Raw genomic sequence first — 23925 nt, 5'->3', positions numbered from 1 at the left:
TGAGTAAAAGAAGCCAGACACAAAAGAATACAATTCAGCATACGTAAAGTGCAAAAACAAACAAAAATAATCCATGTTGTTTAAAGTCAGAATAATGGTTCCCTTTGGGAGACAGACTCTGAAAGAGGGTGTGGGGGAGCTTCAGGGATGCTGCTAACGTGACACTCTTCTATTCCTCGATCTGGGTGCTGATTGTAGAGACTTCGGAATTTGTGAAAATTTAGCAAACTGTATATAAGCATGTGCCCTTTTCTGTGTATGTTATTCTTCAATAAAAAGCTTTTTAAAAATTTAAATGCTTGTTTTTCCGCTTTTCCAACAGCTATACTAAACTTAAGCTACAAGTCACTCCAGAAGGGCGCATTCCTCTCAAAAAGTAAGCTTCATGAGTTTTCCCATTATTCATTTTCTTTTTTCATAGATTTGAATTTGTGCCATGGCTCTGTTTTGTTTCTCCTCCAGCCTAAGTGGGAGCATGGAAATGGGTGGTAACCCTGCCCCCTAGTGGCTTCCTCATAGACATCTCCCTGGGGGGGTGGGTCCCCCTTTCCTGGGGCGTCATGTTCAAGAAACACCAAAGCAGGAAGCGGGCAGAGGGACTTGGGGAGAACCTCATTGCTAAACCCAAAAAATCTTCTGAGATTCAGATCCATCGCAGGAGAGGTAATTGGGTGACCTCAGTGCCTCTTTCTACCAAGATGACTCTAGCTTTAAACCAGGGGTTGCAAACTCAAGTGCCAACAGGAGCCAGGCAGGGAACTGAAATGACTAAGCAGGTCAAGAGTAGGAAGAAAACCTAAAGAGCAATACCTTCCTAAAGGAGACAGCAACTCACCTCTACCATATACCCTGTGGGATTGGTGAGCTCCAGATACCAGATTTTCTACTGTTTCTACTAGAACCCATAAACTCTGATTATTGTATTAAATAATCCAGTACTTAAGTTCTGTTTCTTAAAATGAAATTAGCGCCCAAAGAAGGTACATCTCTAGATTATATCCAGCCAAAAGTCTTTAACTTTTGACTTACAATCTACCAATGAGCTTCTATTAATAAAAAAAAAAAAAAGTTAAATTATTAATTTAACATTATTAATAACATAATGTACACAGTTGGGGCAATGGGTAACAACAAGGGGACAGATTTGGTAAGGATGTGGAATTTAGTGCTTAATAATAGACATTATTTAATGAAACATTTTTTACTCAGGTCATCACCATTGTCTCAAAATATTGATTTTATGTTAGACACTTTCATTTTAAAATGCACACATGTAGACCTTTCAGAACACAGATGCAGATGCATGGAGGAATGGTTACCTTTTAATTCTTAAAGGTGAATAATAAATAGTTTTGATTCAGTGGAATATTTTGAGGTGGCATCAACTATACGTGATGTGATTCATATACCTTTTAAGCATCTCTCATTCATGGTGTTTTCTCTTCACAGCATATATCGCTTGTTCTCAGCAGACCGGAAGCGAGTTGAAACTGCCTTAGAGGCTTGTAGTCTTCCATCTTCAAGGGTGAGCATGTGGCCGAGTGAAGATGGCATAGCTAAAGAGCTCTTAACAATTTATACAATACTATCAACATTGTCCCTAATGTTACCTAACGTAATTGTTTTAAATTGAAAAGCCCACAAATTATTTGTTAATATTTGCAACATATGAAACCACTGTTATGTTCTTTCACTCCCATAACCCCAATATTTCAATCTAGAATGTCTTTTGCCTTTTGTAGATTAAAAATTCATCATCATCATCATCTAATCAAGTAATATAAAAAAAATTAGACAAAAAAAGGTCAGCATTATCAAGAAGACCATTTGAAATGTGGATTCAAACCTATGTAACAATAAACCCTTTCCTGATGTCTCTTGAGATATTAGCTAATGATAGTGTGAGGCCATTACGTTTAGGAAGATATTTGAAATACTCATTTCCTCTTATCTCATTCTTTCTAAATTTCTAGTTTTAAGATTTATAAGTTACATAAGCAGTTAGTACGGTACCACATGTTTATAAGTAAATATATTTACATACTCTGCAGGGCTGTTTTCAAAAAGCTTGTACTGAGAGAGTAGCAAAATCAAAAACGTTTGGAGACTGCCTACTTTGCTCTTATGGTATAAAGTAGGTAAGAAGACAAGCATGTAATATCCTTTTTGTTTTATGCCTGACACATACAAGGTACTCCATACACATTCACTATCTAGAATAAGGTAATTTACCCTCATTTCAAGTCATTTCTATATAACTGGCTTTAAAGTGATTTGTTCCCATTGTTTCTGGGCGAACAGAGTCTATTGCATAAAAGCTCTTTCTTGAGCTATATGTAAAACTCTTCTATTTCAAATTATTTTTTATCCTAGTATCTAAGCAACAAGTAAACACTTACCTAAGGGTAAAACCCACTTTATAGGAAGAACTTTTGAGCCTCTTGAAACATGACAGCAACGTTCAAGTTGCACTGAAAAATGTTGCAAGGCCAGTGTTAAACTCATGATTGAATTATGAAAAAGTATTGTAAATTCATCAGCCAATTTGTGTTGTGAAGACTTTTCAGAAAAGTGAAGTTTATTAACAACTTTGGTAAGTCAAAGAAAAAAAGGAGTGCCTCTTCACTGTCTCTTTTCTTCTAACAAGTAGGTGAAAAAAGTTACTGATGCTGCCAACACTGAGCAGAGCTGAACAAAGGATCCCCAAAACATCTTTATTTTCACTTTTTTTTAAACCAAATAAAATGCTTGAACTTGGTTAATGTTTCTCTTTTGTTAGATGCTTTGGAATAGGAAAGATGTCACAGTCAAAGTCCTGTCATTGACTCAACAAAGGTTTCTTGACCTCTTACTATGTGTTCACAGCCACAGAGACCACAGTGGTGAACAGAGTGAAGTCCAGGGTTTTAGAACCATAGAATCTTCTGGTGAACTAGTCAGTAAACATGTCAACCAATGCATTTGTAAATTGGGGAAATGCTACTTAAAAAATAAAAGAGTGCCACCACCTAGGATAAGAGAAGCTCATTCCAGAAAAAGAAAACCTTGTGTCAGTGCAAAGCCCTGAGGCTGGGAAGAATTTACTGAATTTGGGCAACTGAGAAGACCACTGCTTTCAAGCATAAAGAGAAAGCACAAGAGATGGATTTGCAAAGACATGCAAAGAATTTTTTTCCTTTTCAGTCACTTCTGATTTTACTCTTTCTGGATAACATCTTGTGAAATATAATGATCAAGAATTTTAACTTAGTATTATAAATCCAGCTAAAGAAAAGAAGAAATAGAACATGAAGCTGAAGAGAAAATCAAATCCATCAACCAATTTTCTATATAATTACAATTTTCTAAACAATTATCTTCTGTCATTTCAGTCAATAAACATAAATTGAGTCTTTACAAGCCACTATGCCTATTACACGTTCAGATTTTCAGACCAATTATCAACTGGAGATACCTTAAAAGGCAAGTGAGTTAAGTAACAAGAGTTATGCTGAAATTGGAAAAAAAAATTACCTTTAGCAAATTAAATATAATGACAAGTTTCTGAGGAAAAAAAACCTAGAGATATTTAAAAATATAATCAACCTCCATCATAAAGTTTTGAAAGATAATTATTCATAGTAAAGTATAATTTACTTGGAAGACTTGTAGAATTAGAATGCTTTTTTTAAAATCTAAAAACCAAAGACAGTTCCAGAACTAGGAAATAAATGTTTCTGTGAACTGACTAGAGCACATCAAAACTGTATTTTAAATCTGTGTGGTAATTTCGTATCTAACGAACAGTGGCTCTAGAAAATATCCACTAATTAGCAAAAAGATTATGGATATATTAACAAGACACTCCACAGAAGAAAAGGGTTATAAAAATGGTAAATAATTCTGTATAAATGGAAGCCTATTTCCTAGCCAGCAGTAACTCAAACTACATTTAATTGTGTTCTGTAAATAGACACATTACCAGAAACACAGCGGATATCCTGTTGAGATTTTTTAAACATTATCTTTGTGCACATTGTTAGGGATAATTAATGCACTTGAACTTGTATCCTGGCCGACATAATACATTGCAATAACACATTCCTTGAGAGGATACTCCTTTAGCAATTACAGTTGCTAGCCTGAAGTTACCTTAATTGTTAGAAAGTAGTACTGTATTTACAAAGACAAACAAAGCAATTACTGTTCTTCTGCTAATAATCCAAACATATTTCCCAGTGAGACCTTTGAAAACCTTTCCATATTCAGAAAATTACCACTTTGCCCACAAACTTTCTGAGAACTGGAAATAATTTATTTGTAGCAAATTCTCTTGATTTAAGGCTTATTAATTTGAAAAGAGCTCAGGGACACTGAAATTGTATTGTAGTCTTGCCATAGCCTTGGCATAAGGAATTGCATTTTAATGAAGAAGATAAGAAATAAACCCGTGTATCTGTTTTAAGTAATGGATTTTACTGAAGTTGATGGACAGATATGTAACATAAAGGAAAACTAGCTATTTGGGATTTTAAAAATGCTTTAAGTTTTACTCATAAACTCTGAATAAAATTATAAAAGAACTTCTCTGTGTAACTGCAGATTCTGCCTTGCTTCTATGCCTTACATCCTGAATATAAATCAGAAACAATTTTTGCAGTTGCGATATGATCACTAATATCAAATTCTATTTTAAAACCATATTAAATATTCAGTTCATTATAAGTGACTTATTTATAATTACTTCATGTAGTATATGGCTAATTCAACATTTGAATTATAGTTTTACAACAAAAATCTTGAGAATAGGTTGAATTTCTGAATTTACTGGGAAATAATCCATCAATTTGTCAAGAAAAAAAAATCTGTATGTGGACTCTATTCATTTCATTACAGTCTGCTTCAATAAATATGTTTTAAATAACATTTTGTGAATGTTAAATACCTGTTCATCATAGAATTACTTTTTAATCAAGACATGTATAAAGAAGAATGGCCGGCGCGGTGGCACACTGGATAGTGCGCCGCTTGGGAAGCACGGCGGCGCTCCCGCCCGGGTTCGGATCCCACATACAGACCGGTTCCCGCTCACTGGCTGAGTGAGGCGCGGGAGCAACACCGAGGGTTGCAATCCCATTGCCGGTCCCCGGTCCGGTACGGGGGCAACACTGAGGGTTGCGATCCGTTGCCGGACACGGAAAAAAGACAAAAAGACAAAAAAAAAAAAGAAGAAGAAGAAGAAAATACATACCACCATCCAAAAACTATATGAACATTTAATTTACTGGTTTATAGTGTGAGTTACAGAATCAAGCGATCCGGATTCAAAATGTAGACCCCACCACTAGCCCCACCCCCCTCACTTGCTCACAAAGGACGTTAGAAAAGTTTTGTAACCTCCAGCACTCCACTGTTCCTGTCTGTAAAAGTGGGACACTATTGATGCCAGCTTCATAGAGTTCACTTGAGGATTAAATAAAAACATTTGAGTAAAGCTCACAGAACTGTATGCTTGGTATACAGTAAATGGAATTTTCCTTCATCTTATTTTTAATTAGGCATGTGGATGTGACATTACCAGGTCTATGGAATCTGGAAATGCAAATAGGGCCAGTACTACCACCAACATTTTAAAAAATCTTTTTTCTTTTGAATTTCCTTGTATACAAACATGGAATTGAAACAATTCCATTTTTTCAAGTTTGCCAATACTTTGAAGTTTCTAGAATAAATGGGCTTGATTCAGATTATACTGGCCTTCTTAATTCACCTTTCTAAAAGTTCAAGTAACAATAGCAACAAATAGTCACTGGCAATCTGTTTTATAATGGGTGCCGGATGTTTTGAACCAAATCCTAAATTACAAGACAAGAAGACTCAAGGTCTTGTTGCATCTCCTATGTTTATCCAGCACATATTGATTAGGTGTCTACTCTTTGTCAACCATCACACTGAGAACATAGAGGAACTAAATAGAACTGTCACTTTACTCAAAAATTCAGTCTAGTAGAAAATCGGAAATATAAAAAGTAAAGAAAAAGCTGTGTGATGGATGCAATAATGAATATAAAGGTGGATTGCAGACACAAAGAAAAAATGTGTCATATCTAGCTGGTGTGGTCGGGAAGGGTTCACAGAGGAATATCTGAACATTGGGCATGATCCTTAGACTATTAAACCTTGGCTTTCCTCCTAGTCAAACAGAAAAAATGAATTTGTGCCATCCACTTCCCCAAGTTGTGAGATTCAGGAAGAGAATGTATGTGAATGAGCTTTGTGAATTTCAGCCCTGTTTAAAATGTAAAGAATTAGGAATTGTTCATAGCTTTTTCCTAAATATCTCCCTATACCCCTTCACCTTAGCTTTCAATATGCTAATTTATTTAACTCCTTTCTACAAAATATTCTTTCTCTCATTTTCACCTACTGACCCCAAAGACTTTGGGCTATCCTCATCGTCAAGTTGGGCAAGAAAAAAATGAGATAAAAGAAATCAGCTGTATTGAATTGTTTTCCTTTTTCTATGTGCTAATATCCAACTGGCAATGAATATAATGTTGTGTTTTTTCATATTATCTCATTAATTTGTATCCTTTAACAGAAAGTTCTAGTTCACAACTGGTAAATAAACAATGGTTAGATTTTAGTAAAGCATATTGTTCCATGAAATTATATGTCTCGACTCTTATGTAAATGACGTCAGTTAAATCTGAAATTCCAGGGGAAATACAACACATAGGTACTCACTATCAACTCCCACCTCTCTCATAAATTACATTCATTCATTTAGTAAATATTTATTGTGCACCTACTATATTTTACACACTGTTTCCAGTTAACAGGCAGCACATATGTCCTAGCTTATGTACATCTGCAGGTTAGCAAGGAATAGAGAGAATCATCCAGCTGGGAACATGATACAGTTCAATGAGTGTTGAAATATGAAACCAGCAAGATGTGACAGAAGCATAAATGGAAGACAAAACCCAGTCCTGGGGGAAGGCAAGGCTTTCCAGAGGAAGAACTTTAAAACTAAGACAAGAAGGAAGAAAAACAGAGGTCAGTCAGAGAAGGGAGGCAATTATTGACATCCTCAGATAAAAACAATTTATGTTTGTGCTGGTTGAGGTTGGGGTGGTGGAGAGAGCTCTATTCAGTAGGGAGAATGGGAGAACACACTCGGGGTTCATAAAATCCAATAAAGTTGGATGCACTTGAGGTGGCCAGTTGCACCATTGAGTGTTTTCTTGCCATTCATTTTAATTCTTTTCTCTTCCCTGTGTATCTCAGCCAAAGAGAGGGATAGACAGGGTCATATCCAGCTATCAACAAAGCTATTTAAAGAGATGTGGATGTCTAACTCAGAGAGTGGGTGGCCCTCAAAAATGTGCATCCTCTAGCCAAAAGAATTTCTCTCTTGTTATAAAGCAAGTGGAATTTTGAAAACCTGTTTACAGGTTGTACTTATCCCCATTTTATGATTGGCAGATCACCAAGAAAACAACCCTTGAGAATTTCCCATGGTTCTTAAATTTGACCACTTATGCTCATGATTTCAAAGTTTGAGTCAAAGTAGCCTATGTCTTATGGTATAATACATCTCTATGTATAATGGTTCATGTGTGGTTTGGTTGTCTCAAAATTCTATTTTGCAAAATAGATTTCTTTCCCTCTCTGTAAATGGATTTAGTAAAGGAAATATTACTTCATTCATTCATTCCACAAATGTGGGACTCCTGCTCTCTGCCAAGTGGTCAGCTAAGTTCTCTTATGTGATGCAAACAGTTTATAATTTCAGACAATAATTCAAACAATAATTTTACACTTCAAAACATAAATGTGGCAAACGGAAGGGTGTTCTCTTTGGTTTAAGGGCTTGAAAATAAAAATAATCATATAAACACATACCTGAAATAGGAATTCCACATGAAAAATGTCCTTCCTGTTAACAAAAGCTTGAATACATGCTTCCGGTTTCCATGGTAGCCAGACCAAACAGAAAAATAAGTTATAAAAATGGCCTTTTATATTGATGGCTTGCTTCCTAAATAATAGGAGCAGGAATAATCAGTAAAAAATTATGACTAGTGCTGTTCTACTTCTGAAAACTGTTTTACAATTTATCGGGTTATTTAAGCCATTGGAAACATTGGGAAAAAGTCACAGAATTGGAATTTATGTTTTCATTTTGATGATGTCTCTCTCTAGGGTCATTGCTTTTTAAAAAGATATTCATTCAAAAATCTGATAAATGGCACAACAATGTGAATATGCTTCATGCCACTGTTCTGTACATTTTTAAATAGTTAAAATGATAAATTTTATGTTGTGTATATTTTACCACAATCGAAAAAAAATCTCAAGCCATAAAACAAAACAAAACAAAAAATCTGGTAAACCGACTTTGTCTTTCCTGGGTCTAACTTATTTTAGTAAATGTTTTCAGGAAATTGCCTTAACATTCTTTTAGCAGGAGAAAATTCTAAAGCCTAAATTAAAATGAAAAAGCAATGGAAAATAAAGATTTTGGCACCCCAAAGCCAGTTTCAAAATGAGTTCTAAGTTGACCTCCTAGATGTGTTCTAAATGTTTACCCTGACCTCCTAGAATAAAGGAAAAGGAAGGAGGAAGGGAGGGGAGAGAGAGAGAGAAGAAAACAGGGAGGAAAGAAGCTAGGGAAAGAAAAAGACCATTTGCTGACCCTATTGTTTCTTCCGCAGAATGATTCAATACCTCAAGAGGATTTCACTCCAGATGTGTACAGAGTTTTCCTGAACAACCTTTGCCCTCGACCTGAAATCGATAACATCTTTTCCGAATTGTAAGAGAACACATTTTAAGCCACATTTTTTCAGCTTGCATTGATACTCCGGGTGGCTAGAGCAGGATTTTGAGCAGGAATAGAGGGAGATGTACACCACGTTCTAAAAGCAGTGCTCCCTTGTGATCTGTTGGACATGATCACACATCCTTATCCCTGAGGTGCAACCACTGCTTTTAATGAGTGGAAGTTTGCTTTGATTTATTGCTGAATGTAGTTGTTTTAGTATGTTCAGGTGGCTCTGGTTTGCAGATTATGGGTAGAACAAGAAGGCTTCTTGGCTTCGTAGAGATAGACTTACGTAGCACGGAGAACTGGAAAATTATTTGCTTTTATGTTAGAAATTATAAACTTACATAGGCATTGCTTTTTTTAAAAGACTGAGAGAGAAGAAAAGAAACAAATAAACAAACCAAGACAAATGCGGGGAAGTAGCACTTTACCTTTTCTGCCTGATATACTGAAATCCACACAGTGACAGAAAATCAATTTGGAATTGGCAAACAAAATAAGGATTTTTTCATATGGAAGATAGGCAAACAGTGCTGCTGAGAATGATATTGGATATTCTTGCTTTGTGATGTTTTTTGTTATCAATTAATTATTGAACAAATGCAACATTTCTGCCATTGAGCTCGTCTTTGGGTCGTCAGGATTTAAATGGGTAAATTTAATGCAAATGAGTTTGCATTATACTGTGTTGCAGAGTTATAGGCTCTTGTGGAAGCTTGACTATAATGAAAAGAAAAACATGCCCAAACAGGTTATTTAATGGTAATAAATACCATTATGTAACTTAACTGTAAAATACCATTAAATGATTAAGTGGGATATGGGTGTTCAACAACTAAACTAAAAGTTTAGTGTCATAATCAAAAAATGATCTATACCTCTATGTTCAATTTGCAGTGGCACATCCTTACACACACTATGTGGTGTTTTCCTGCTGCAGGTTTTTTTAAGCAGTTGGTATCTTTAGGGGGCATTGGGATTTAATGGTTGTGATTACAAAAGGCTTTTTGTACCCCATAGAGATACACTGAGTATGGCAGAGAAGCACAATGCTTTTAGGGCAAAGTAGGAATTTCAATACAGCATGCTCATATCGGGTATGGTGTGATTATGTTTCCCTGTGGCTAAATGCATGAATGAGATTTGGTGGAAAAATATTCTAATTTCTTGGTTTTGTACTTTTAGTGGTGCCAAAAGCAAACCATACCTTACCGTTGATCAGATGATGGATTTTATCAACCTAAAGCAGCGAGATCCCCGGCTAAATGAAATACTTTACCCACCTCTAAAACAAGAGCAAGTCCAAGTATTGATTGAAAAGTATGAACCCAACAACAGCCTCGCCAAAAAAGGTCAGTACTTTGTGCCACACCATAGGGAAGCTCCTGTTTCAAATTTACCCAGTGACTGAATGCATCGTTTTCAGACAGGATTTGCTATCTTAAAGGTTGCCCTTTAGAGTCTCTTTCTAGAAGGTTCTGTGAAATGGCCCGCAGATTTTTCTAAATCTTTAAAACTAAGGAGAATATTCAATCTATTAGACCCTTTTCTTATTCCAGTTTACACTATCTGATAAATTTTTTCACTTGGGAAAATATTCTAGAATTTGGCCTTCTGTGTAAAAAAATTTGTGGTGGGTAGAAAAAAATTAATTAGTCCAAAAACTGATATCAGAAAGGCAGTTCTAGTTAGTTAAAGAATACAAAATTATAACTAGATAGGAGGGATAAGTTATAGTGTTCATAGCACTGTAGTGTAACGATAGTAAACAATAATTTATTGTATTTTTCCAAATAGAAGAGAGGATTTTAAATATTACCAACACAAAGAAATGATAAAGATTTGAGGTGATAGATGTGCTAACTACACTGATTTGACCATTATACATTGTATACATGTATTGAAATATCACACTTTACCCTATAAATATGTAAGATTATTATGAGTCATTAAAAGAGCAAATTAATTTTTAAAAAGACAGAAAGCTCTAAGTTGCCTCAGAGTTATTCAGAAATTTATATTTTTAATTGTGGAGAAACGAATTGCCAAAATAAGATCATGTAGATTTAATTACTAAGGTTTTCAATTACATGTAGCAACATTGTCTCTGAACGAGGTCTTCGGCCATTTCTCTGCCACTTAGACCAAGTCTCATCCTGATGGAAATATCTTCATTGAGAAAATTTCTGTGTTATCACTAGCATTGTAAATTGCATAGATATTCAATAGGGAAGAAAATAAAGGCATTTAACCAATTATTGAGAAGAAACAAATGGCACGTTAATATGCAAGTGATTTATAAAGTAACAGAAATAGCTCTAGAAAGCTTATAGTTAGTTATTAATAAGGATGGTTATCATAAAAGTACATTAAAAAGTCTTTTGGCCCATTGTATTTATTCTGGAACTGGTCATCTAAGTAGAAAATCAACGTATTTATTAAGTGTAAAAGTAAAATCTTAATAATTTTATGCCACATGTTATTAGTTGGGAATTCATAGATTTTTTTAGTTTTTGTTTACTTTCTCAGCCAAGCACTTTGCTTTTGTTGTTGACATCATTTTTATTGTTGCTGTGGTGGTGAGGTCAGTTAAAGGAAACAAGTAACCCGACAGTATGACTTTGCCAGACCTGCCTCTCCAAACCTACTTAAGCATCACGCTCACTCTTCCCTAGTGCCTCAAGAGATGGGATTTCTCTTTATCATTAAACAGGGAGCAATTTCTTGGAGAAAACTTTGCCTACAGATCTTGGCAGTTCTTTTATGAAATCCAAACTTCTCCAAATATAACTCACACAGTGTTATAACAAATCCAATGAGACTCCTAAAAATGGCTAGTCCATAACACCAGGAAAACAAAAAGCTTTTTGAAACCAGTGAGGGGCTACAAAGCATTAACTTTGACCTCTTCTCTCTTTACACCACAATGCTGATGGTCCATGCTTCAGCTGGTGTATGACATCTCTATACATCATCCCCTGATGACTTAGATGAAGGGAAAAAATTGTGACAAGTTGTTATAAAACCCTGTAATCCTGGAAGAACCAGTTTTGATTCCAGTGGAAATTAAGATGATGTCTCCTAGCATTTGCAAGATTATTTAATGCTTTTACAAGTGTACAAAGAATGAATTCCACAATCACAATAGGAACCAAAAGTTCAGGTATATTTTTAAAAACTGCTTCACTTATTTCTCTATGACATAATTTGATATTTATCATGAACCCTCTGTATCAGCATTAATAGCAGTATAGAGAGGCAACATAGAATAGCAGTTCCACTCAAAAGAGTTTCAAAGCTGGAGTACGTTTAATTAATTATGTGGTGTTGGTACTTAACTCCTCTGTGACTTAACTACTTCATCTTCAAAACTGAGGGAGAAGAGTTCTTGATTGGCTTTTTGTGAATTTCAATTAAATAATACCTGCAAAGCATTTAGAAAGAAGACTGGCTGGTCCCTGTGATGTGATGAATAAGGGTAAACTCTCCTCAGTGTATTGAAAGATAGGGTGTTGGTTTTAATTCCTCAGGTGTTTTCATCTATTTTTTTTTTTGTTGGAGGATATCACAAGATTGCTGGGCCTTAGACTTTCTTTTATTTCCCCCAGCATCTACAGGATGGACTGGCTCATGAAGTAATACTTCATGTGGATGTGTAGGTGTGAGCTAATCACTGACACAAAGCATTTGTGCCCCAACTTATCACTTGAGAATGTCCCCTGTACAATGGCATCTGTACAAAGGAATTTAGATGCCATCTCTACCAAAAAGCTCATCTAGCACATGGGAAGGACAGGGGCTTTGTAGTCCAACAGACAGAATGTGGCTAGAGGGCCAGTAACCTACAAGCATATGCAACTTCTGTCACCCCAGGAGACTCTAATGCCAATTCAACAGATCTGGCTGGCTAGATCTCAGCCCTTTCCCATCCACACTCTGTATAGAAGAAATTCAAATCTCGAGGGGTCAATTAGTAAATTATAAGAGACTCTAGTAGAGTCACTGCCTCCTCTTAAGGATAAAGTGAGATTAGTATGCCAATGTTTATGTAGTACGGGACACAATAGTCATTCAAAAAATGGCATAAATTATTGTTATTCTTATTTAAAGAAGGCCAAATACTATTAGAGGAAGCACATGATCTCTGGTGTTCTAGTCTTGCAAACTCATACTTACAAGCAAACCTGTATTCATTCATTCATAACTTTTGCATATTTTAAATCTTTAGTGAAGGGCAAAAGGCTATGGATTTTGACAGATCCAAAAATAAAACCTATGCCTCTGGAGATTGCACTCTTTTCCAAAAAATAAGATATGAATATAAATAACTGAATATCACTTCTCACATTCTCATGTGCATAGGAATCACCTGGGGCCTTGTTAAAAGGCAGATTCTAGATTCTGCATTTCTAACAAGTTACTGGGTGATGCTAATGCTGTGGTCAAGGACCACACTGAATAGCAAGTCTCTAAGAGGTACAGAAAGATTTCTTCCTATAAAGAAGACTCATGGAGGGATAACATTTGGGCTGAATTGATTTCCATCGGGAAGAACTAGAGACTTTTTAAGAATCAAGGATATCATTCTTTTATTCATCCACTCACTCATTCAACAAACATTTGTGGAGTACTCATACATTAAGCACCAACAAAACTTAAGACAGAAGAACCTCGAGAGCTCATAAGCTAAGTCTAAAGAGATTTGAAGACAGGCAATTACATTTGGATCTTGGGACGAGACAATTGTTTTTCTAAATTCCCCATTAGCTATCCAGTATAAATCTTATTTTTTAATCATGGCATTCATTTCTGAACCCAAAAACTGCAATAAGAAAATAATGTTGAACTTGATCCATGTCATATCAAGTCATTTTGTTTGCTGTTTTAGTTTATGTGAACAAAGGAGACTAAAGAAGATTGTTTTATTGTGTTAACTGCTATAATCAAAAGGATTAAGATTTTAAAATCTTTATTTGTAGGACTAAAAAATTGCTGAATTAGACCTCAATTCTGTAGTCACTAGGAGTTTGAAATATTCCTTCAAAAGATGAAAATCAATTTTTAAATTTGATTTTGCAGTTCATAACATTTGATGTTTGGCTTTCACATTTTTTAAGGAACTCCTTTTTCCCTGATATCTTCCTTATTTATTAGGTAACTACAAGTAAAACCTGACAAAGCACCATTTAAGAAAGTATGTTTGACTTCAGTATAATGACTGCTATGGATCTACAAGGAAATTAGCTTTAATTTATTATGTGACTTTCAAGATGCACATTAACATTTTGCAGAGAAGTAAACCAAGGGCTTGTAAGTCAAGCGACTTGTCTAAGATCTCAGACCAACATGCTCTTTGAGAAAGCAGAATTTTTAACTTTCAGTCAAGTAGGTAATGCATTTTTATCAGTGACCACATAGGATAATAAGTAGGGAAATTTAATACATTATCGTAAGAAAGTGAGCCAAAACGCCAGGTACCCATCAAGCTTTATTAAAGGAAAAGAATCTTCCGGGCTGCACTCAAAATGGAGAGCAGCACCAGGCATGGGGGTGGGAGAGCTTATATAGACTGTAGGGAAGGCTGACATAATCAGGGAGGGGTTTGGTGCTGGACTGGAAGATAAGGCTGGCGGATGCAATCAGGTGGAAGGTTGCACCCATGTGGAAATAGAGGAGTTTCTATTTCTCAGAAACCACGAGGTTTCTTGTAAGGGAAAGGCTGGTGGCCATTTTGTGCTCAGTGTGTGTAAAAATGATGCCGGTCATGTCCAGGATGGTGCCGGTCATGTCCAAGATGGTGCCAGTCATGTCCAAGATCCACCAATTATCACTTTTTCTTCTGCTGCTTTTATTTTGACTAGTTCCTCAAATGTGCCCAAGCATTAATTAAATTGTTCTTGATTTCATGCTGACCTACAAATACAGTCTTATTTATCTGAAAAAAACATTTCCATGTTACCTATATTTGTGAGAAAATACTAGGAATAAGATATACACATAATGTAACATAAAAATATATATACTCTCTGATATCAAAAAACTTATATTTATAGTAGGTATTAAATAAATAATATGCAAAGCTGACATATGCTAATGTTTAACTTTTTATGAACACTTTATAAAATTTTTACATAAAAGCCTAAAATTAAATGAATAATACCAAAGCTGGCCATAGGTTAGCTGATATAAGTACAACACATACAAGTGTGAAATGGAAATCCAGAAGAGAAAATGTAATTTGACGCTTTTGGGGCCTACTATAATTAGCATGTTAGCCACATTTCCACCCTGCAATTTCTGTTACTGGAGATACATATATTGCTTTTAAATAATCAAAGGCTTTCTCTGCAGTCTGAGGCCGAATGTTCACATTTGGGTTCCACAAAGAGAGAGTTTGAAATCTTTTCACAGAGGATACTCCAATGGAGTTTGGTTTATTTTCACAATGTAAAATCACACATTGAAAAGTGGCATTGCTTGGGCCGGCCCGGTGGCGCACTGGATAAGTGCGCCGCTTGGGAAGCACGGCGGCGCTCCCGCCCGAGGGTTCGGATCCCACATACAGACCGGTTCCCGCTCACTGGCTGAGCGAGGCGCGGGAGCAACACCGATGGTTGCAATCCCGTTGCCGGTCCCCGGTCCGGTACAGGGGCAACACTGAGGGTTGCGATCTGTTGCCGGACACAGAAAAAGACAAAAGACAAAAAAAAAAGAAAAGTGGCATTGCTCGGTCAGTGAATGTTTCTTCCTTGCCATGTTGTTTACACCGTAGACCTAAACATGCTTGACACAGAAATGCACAACAAATCCTGCCTCTTCCAAATAAAAGTGTCATGAATATCATAGTTTCAAGACTAGTGTCTCCTGAACAGTTATTTTTTTATCACTTAAACTCTTCAGAAGGAAGCTAGTGAATAAAATTAGCAGGAAAGAAAAATAAAATAGCTCTATTGGTGTCTTTGGTAACAGAATACAGACCTCCAGATTCACCTATGTCTGTAAATGAAGGCGAAATCTTGCTTAAATAAACTACGAAACCAAAAGAAAACAGTTGAGTTTGTTCATGCTTTTATTCTTCTGTGAAGAGCAGGTGTTCATGAATATTTGTTAAATAACCGAATTAATGTAGCAAATTATAATAATAGCAGATGTTTCAAGGTACATTTCTTTTTTTATCATCAGTTCTTCAACTTAAATTTTTATAATGTGTATTATACGAAGCTTCCCTGCTTTTTTGTGGTTATATCATACAAATGAAATATATAATCCCTTTTAAAATTTTATCAGTACTCACAGAGTTAATAGTTTAATCACTAAAATGAATTCAAAATCCTTACAGCAAAGCAATATGGCTTTAAGCAAGGCAGTAAAAATTCAGGTATAGCAAGCATTTTTGGCTTCAAATAGACTTCAACTAATAATGATTGTAGCAGTAGAAATAACCTTGTTGTATTTTCAATATTGTTTTATTTAAAATTCTGATACAGTTGAACTATACCATCATTATTGTCAACATCAAGAAGCAGGCAGAGTGTGACAGAAAGAGCCCTGGACTTGGGAATCTTGCAATCTGCAGTATTAGGCAGGACTCCTTCAGTTGAAAAATGACAGATATTCAACTCAAACTGAATAACAGAAAGGAATTTACTGGTGTGTATAAGCAAAAAGTCAAGGTGTTAATGACTTCAGGCATGACTAGATCCAGGAGCTCAAATGATGTCATCAAGAATTGTCTTTCTTCATCTCTTCATTTTCTCGGTGCTGGCAGTAGATCTTGGACAGATAATACTGAAGTGACAAGACAGCCACCAGCAGCTCCAGGCCTACGAACACACCAATCTCAGTATACAGAAGTTCTTTTTATTTATGGTTTCATCAGAAGTCCCCAGAATCCTGAGCAGGGCTTAGGTCACCCAAGGCTACCCTTGAAATAGAATCATTGTGTCCTGGTTGATGGAATAAAATAATTGGACAGCCTTAGGTCACATGACTCTCCCTCGAGCTAATAAGACATCGACTATCTAAACCACAGACCACATGGACCAACAATGGGAGCGAGGTGGTTTCCCAAAATTCATTTGGGATGTGCTTCCTAGAAGAAGGAGGAATGGTTACTGGGCAGATAAAAACAGTAGTTCCCACTAAAATTGGGTCAACAATTTGTCGTGACTCTTTACCTTACCTTAGGAAACGATTTAACCTATTTGACTGGCCCTACCCTGCAGTTTTCCCATCTTTGAAACCATTCCCTGAGAAAACTGATGGGAGAATTAAATAAGATGCTCATGGTAAAAAATGCTCATTAATCATTGCCCACTAAACTACTGCTGACCTGAACTAATGAAAACTGATAATTGGCATTTACACCAAACTGTCTACTGATTAATGGCTCTGGAAGTCAGACCAGAGCACTGGGCAGAGGCAGTCCCAAATGTGGCTGTCTCTCGGCTAACAGGCTTATTTAACATACTACGATTGAGGATAAGTTAGAACCATTTATTATGAAACCTGAAAAAAAATACGGCATGTCATATCCGTACATAAATGTTCCTTTCTGACTCAATTACTCTTACATATAATTTTTATTAAAATGGAATTATAATTATTGTTATAAATGTAAGGATTTACACCTGCCTCTTACTATTTACTTCATTACCATTTAATTTTCCTACTAGATTTTTTTAAAATCATATTTTCCCAGTACCATTTCTCTTTACTAGATGGAAGTTATAAAAAATAATGACAATGATTGTAATAATCTCTATTGTGCATCCTTGAAAGATCAAACATGCCAATCAATATTAAAGACAAATGCTGGCACAGTGTCATGGTTAAGCCAGTAAACCTCAGGCAAATGACATTACTTGCTTGAGCTTCAGGTTCCTCATCTATAAAATGGGATGACACCAGCACTGTAACAGACATCAGTGATAGTCCCATATCCTTTGGCATTTACTGGTCCAGCCCAGCCAACAGCATCCTCTGCAACTCTCCAGGACTTTCAGTTCAACCACAACCAGCCTACAATTCCTGGGGATTTCATGACCCCAGGAGTAGTTGGAGGATAAATACCTCTTCCTTGCCCCTTGTGTGGCACAGTTCTGATGGGTGGTCTCCGCTTTCTCCCAGAGTTCCCCGCTGGTACAAGCCCTCTTGGCTCACAGCTGTAATGTGCTTGATATATTCCCTTCATTTGCTGTCTTTCCTTCTCTTCTCCCTTCTCTTCTCTACTAGTGTTGTTTCCTGGGGTCACCTCCCAAATAAGATCTTTGCCCTCAAATCCTTGTCTCAAGACCTGCTTTGGAAGAACCCAAACTGAGACAAGTACTTTCTATAGATTATCCTAACAGAATCAACAGTGAAAGATGGGTGAGGTTAGAGTAGCTGAGCATTGAGAGAAAAATGAAAAGGACCTATGCCCATAGCTCATTCCAACTCCATCCAACCTGTCACATGATTGTATCAGGTGTTACCATTCATGAAGCCCTGATTGGTGGCCTCAAATCATGGGATTTCTTGTCTACAAGGGACTTAGCCATTTAACCCAAACTCTCAGGTCATTAGAAGTAGCAGCTAAGAAAGTAGCAATGTTGGGACCAGGACCATATTTCCTTTATCTCATTTCAGAGCCTTCCAGCTACTCTAGACTCACTTTTCACCCTTCATTAGGACTTGCTTAGAAAAGAAATGCGAACCGGACTATTTAGAATTTAGCGGTTGTCATCTAGAGCAGTGGTTTGCTAATTTGTTCTGGACATAGCAACCTTTTATTTGTGTTTGTTTCTTCTGCCAAAGTCTTGTAAGAAAGGCCAACTCATAGGAAACATTTTCAAAAGCACTGTTCTGGTTAAATAGAGGGGAACCAGGAATACCAGCGTACTTCAAAAAGTTCATGGAAAGATTTATATTGTCTTTAAATTCAATTTTCCACTAACTGATTGAAGTACCATTGTGTAGCTGGCTATGTCTGTCCTACTTTCAGTCCCCCTCCTGCCTTTCAGGCACTTCTGCCTAAACCCCAGGAGATGCAGGATGCTCAGTTTGAAAACCACTCATCTGGAGGAAATATTGACTGCTTTAACATCTGCCTCAAAATTCAGGTGGCACTCATTTAAATAATTTTATATGGATTACCTACACAGCAATAGAGGAAATCAAAGAACTGAAATGAATCAACAAAATCAATTCAAATAAGATAGATTTTCTTCCCAAAAGACAAAGACGGATGAACACTACATGACCTAGGCCAAGCCTTTGTGTGTCTTAATTAAGTTACTACACTGAGGAAGCTGCTGAAAAGCCACTCTAGTATTTTATTGATTGGGATCCCATTTAAATTCCACCTATTGACTTTTTGCCTCTGTGGAAGGTCACAGAAGAATGGCATCGTCATCCCTGGGTACATTCCAAGCTCTTTTAACTCCATGTTTTGTATGTTCACAGACTTCTCTGAAGTATTCCCAATTGGCTAAAAATGAAAAAAAGAATGTTTTTTTTTTCAGCATAGCCATCATGGTCCACTGTTCATTGATTGACTTGGCAACTTCTTCTGCTTTCCCTTTCTTTATTGCATTTCCTCTGGTCCCAAAAGGTAGGGACTGGGCCCGAGTGGAGGCAAATGCCTGGCCTGGGATTTCTGGTTTTTTCTCCTCCAGCCTTTCTTTCACTGACCTCAACAATCTGCTTAGCAGCATGGTTGATCCAGTAAACCTCAATCAAATGACTTTTCTTGCTTGAACTTCAGATTCCTCATCTGTGAAATGGGATGATACCAGCACTGCAGCAAACATCGCTGATATTCCCACATTCTTTGGCACTCACCATTCCAACCCAGCTCTAGCCAGTAAATCACAGTCATGTCCATTCATAGCTGAAATCTCCATCATTCAGAAAAATAAGCAGCTAGGAAAAATATAAATAGTAAAAGGCAACCTCAAATGCCAGTCCCAAGGAGTAGGACAGTGAGCTAGGCAGCCTCATCTACCCCTCAGTCTGCTGGGTTTTATTAAAACCTCTTTCTCTCTCAGACCTTCCAAGGTGCTTTGCCATTTTGTGTTAGAACTATTGTTACAAAGCAGATAATGGCTATTTCCCCCTAGATATAACCTCACAGCAAAACATAGCATTAACAGTTGCTGCTGATACACCTTTCCCCTTCTCAGCAGGTGGCTCAGTCAAAAGGAATAGCTTGTTAAGTTGTTACTGGACAGCCATTTTAAGTTCTTGGTCAAATCATTAAAAAGAATTTTTCATGAGACTGAGTAGAGTCCACATCAGGTGAGCACCCACATGGCAAAAGGAAAGGAAGAAGAACAGACAATGGAAACACTCCAACAATAGGGCTTTATTACAAAGCAAAAGTACATGCAGAAGAGTGTGTGGGCATCCCCATGAGAGAAGCACCCCTGGATTCTTAGGGGGAGGGTTTATATGTTGTTCTGAGATGGAAGTGTTCCTCTATCCTAACTAAGGGGAGGAATATTCTGCCATGGGGGAGGATCTAGGGTAATTAAGGCTAACAGGCTGATGCAAGGTTGCATCAGTTTCCTGCCCTGCATCCCTGAGTTTCTGAAGGTTTTGGTCATGCATAGTGGAGTCACTTTTCTCTTAACTTTGTCCATCCTGGTCTATAGCATCATGGGTGCAAGGTTGTACAGCTAACATCTGCACTTTTGTTCCTCTTAATGCACAGGCACTACAGTTTTTGCAAACTGCAAAGTTCCAGGTGTAGCTTGTTGATGGTAGGGTGGTTAAGCTGTCATCAGCTCATTATAGGTTTATTAACTGCAAAACAAGGAGGTGGCTAGTGCCAAACCAGACTGAATATTTGTGAGCAGCCTCCCTGGGGTGTGTCCTTATTCTGCCCTGCCTCAGTTGCACTGTGCTGGGAGGGACAGAGGTCATGGAGCCACGGGCATTTAGCCCTCAACTCCTGTATTATCCAGAGTCTGGTTTTCTCATAATCAATTTCACACCAAATAAGTGGGAGGGAGCAGGTCGAATGCAGAGAGAAAACAAACCACGACCACAAGGAAACCAGATTAAGTGATGTGTGGACCATTCTCCCTAACATGTAACAGACAAGCTGAAAAAAATTTTCATGGCAGAGAATACTGTCAGAAAGCTGAGAGTGACCAATGATTTTGTTAACACATTGTGGAGATTCTGGGGGGTCTGTCTTAACTCTGAATCACTGCCTGTCTCCAGGTCTCCAGTTACAAGAACAAAATTGTCTCCAGGCTAGGAACAACATTACTTAAGAGGAGCCTTAATTGAGAATGAGGGACGAAATCAATCTTCTCACCTAACACTCTACCTTACATTTAGAAAATGAGCCAAAAATTGTTCTTAGAGATGCCGCTAATATGTCTTTGTTGGGGTTTCCTCAGAAGCTGACTCTGAGAATTCAATCACAAAGAGTTTATTTGAGAAGTGATCCCAAGAGTCACTCATAGTGCAGTAAGAAGTGAGAATAAGGAAGCAAAGGCAGCCAATAAAGGTCGTGTTATGAGGCCAGTTTTCAGGGTGAGTAACTGAAGCGCAGTCCTGGGGCAAACACTGCCTTCCTATGTAGGACGTGCTTAACATCACTGTTGTCCAACCACAGTCATTGTTTGAGGATACTCTTAGGAAGTCTTCATTCTCAGGCACTTTCAGCCTGCTCTGCATAAAATAAGCCAGCAGGCAAAAGATGCAGATGGAAGCCCAGCCCAACCATGGATCCTGGGGCACCATCACAATCTGCGACAATATCATTACCAGCAAAACAATATTCACCATGATCACTGTAGTATAAAAAGGATTTTCCTATCCAGCTCTACAGCTATAACAAAAATCACCGGCATGTTCTCCAAGGTATCTGATGCTCATTGAACTCTTTTCTTTATTCTGAAACATACCTGATGCAATTACATGGACATTTTAATCTAACAAACATGTATTGTTCATCTAACTTAAGAACTACTAGGAAGTGGAACAAAATCAAGATAAAGTCTTTGCTCTCAAGGAGCCTATAATTCCAAGAGGAGATAATATTACAAGTAACTAGAATACAAGACAGAATGTGATACAACTCCATTTATTCACCTAGCAAATATCTATTGAGCGTCTTTCATGTGCTCAGGAAGCTTCTATTTATTTTATGAGGAAAATGGAAGTTTTATTTATTGAAGTTCTAGGGAGTTTCAGGAATTGCTCCAAGCTCTTTACCTGCTAATTATCTTGTATAAACCTCAGAACAAATATTCAAGTCCACGTTATTATCCCCATTTTACAATAAGGAAACTGAGTCTTTGGATGGCCAAGTATGTTGACTAGTTATGCTCTCTGAGGAACAGCTAGTGAGAGACTAGTCTAAAATGGTAACATTTGTGACCTGCATGGAAGTCTTGATGCTACTGTTGGGTCATTCATTTATTTATTCAGCACATATTTTTGGGGGGCTTACTACCTGTGCCAACTTTTGAGCTAAACAATAGAAAGGTCCCATTCTTGGCCTCATTGGGCTCTCAATGTAGCCAAACCTCCTCTGTAGTTAGTACAGTGAGGAAGGATGTGCTGAAAGCCTCTGATGAGAAAAGTGACATTCCATGCTGTGCTTCTGGAACATTGCAGAGCAGAGAGCCAGGTGAGGGACAGACTAGAGTCAGGTAACATTTAAGGCATGAAGAAATAGCATGTTCTAAGTAGTTAATCAAAAAACATTAATGAGCACATATTCTGGGCCTGCCTTTGTGCTAAGCCTGAAAGAGATGTAAACAAAATGACAGTCGTGGACCCTGCCCTTAGAAAGCCAATATTTAGTTTAACCAAGGAACATGCCGTTCTGGTTAAGGATCTAGAGCATATTGGCTTCCTTTGGATTCTCGTATAGTCATAAGCCATTGTGGAGGGTCTCCTCTCATAGAGCAGTGTGACAGTGCACTAATAAAATGCAGTGGAACTTGTTTCCTACCCTCTGAGAACCTCCACCTCTAAATGATAAATCAGTATTCACACAAATCTAGACTCCAAATTCAGCTCTCGGGCAGTATTTAAGAGAGAAGGATTCTGGATCTGGATTCTGTCCTTATCTCTCCATGTTAATTTAAGGAGACTATTTAATCTCTTTTGGGTCAAAGTCTGTTTATCTGTCATGTTAAATAATGAAACTTTGTTCTACCTATCAAACAGAATAGTGAGGAGTAAATAAACTCTCAGATGTGGGAATATTTTGAAAAAAAGAAAGTGCTAAGTCAAAGCTAGGTGTTATTAAGAACTTTCACACAAAACTACATCAAATAGTACAAACTTAATACAGTGAAAACTGCAGAGATGTAGAAAGCTGTGAGAGCTGGGTGAGAGGCTGATCTGCAAAGGCTTTTCAGAAGGGCACAGAGCCATTTAGTGGACATTAGCACACCACATCTTGGGCTTGTATTTTCACAACGTTAGGGTAATGGAACAGTTTTTGCAATCAAGACGGGATAAGAATGTATGACACTTTTCAACCTAAGATAAAATAATGCATGAGAATATGTATAGAACATACTGACTCCAAGGTTGGGAAAAAAAGATAAAGTAGATATAGAAACCAGCAAAGTTCATGTACTACACAAAAACACAGAGTTAGTTGGCAAATGTGATAGGAAAGTTTGTGCCCAAGCAAAGATAATTGAGAAGGGAACATTTAATAGATTATTTCTGAAACCAAGCAAATAGATTTTGGTGAGCAGCAGGATATTAGTGCCATCTGCATTTATTTTCTCTGAGCTGGTCTTGCAGAGTTCACAAGGGCCACAGCACCAGGAATAAATGTCGGCCATCAAATAACTTCTCAGTGCTGTGCTTAGAAGTCATTTAAGGAGGGTGCTAAGCTATTGGGCCAGTGGTGTTCCAGAATGTGCTGGTATTATGACATTAAGAGTGAGGATTAAGCGATGAATGGATTCTCAACTACCTAATTCCAGTGCCATACAAACATATGAGCACCAGATCCTGCCTAATTGGCATTTGGCTCAATAGTGTGAGTCTGATGGCCATGCCAGCTGGCAGACTCATTGTCCAGTTTGCCCATCTTTTTTTTTTTTTTTTTTTTTTCTTTTTTTTTTTTTTCCGTGACCAGCAACGGATCG

At 37.2% G+C, this 23925-nt stretch overlaps 1 protein-coding gene across 1 annotated transcript in view; it reads left to right on the top strand.

Moving 5' to 3' along the window:
* Nucleotides 1-23925, top strand: part of PLCB1 (phospholipase C, beta 1 (phosphoinositide-specific)) — a 283385-nt gene that overhangs the window by 47646 nt on the left and 211814 nt on the right. The window contains 2 exon segments of the mRNA XM_008580123.1: nt 8700-8800; nt 9998-10164. Coding sequence (XP_008578345.1) covers nt 8700-8800; nt 9998-10164 — 268 coding nt within the window.

This window comes from Galeopterus variegatus, unplaced genomic scaffold (genome assembly GCF_000696425.1).
Source record: "Galeopterus variegatus unplaced genomic scaffold, G_variegatus-3.0.2 Scaffold2030, whole genome shotgun sequence".
Lineage (NCBI taxonomy): Eukaryota > Metazoa > Chordata > Mammalia > Dermoptera > Cynocephalidae > Galeopterus > Galeopterus variegatus.
The sequence above is the reverse complement of the archived record's forward strand: the minus strand, read 5'-3'. Positions and strand labels throughout refer to the sequence as shown.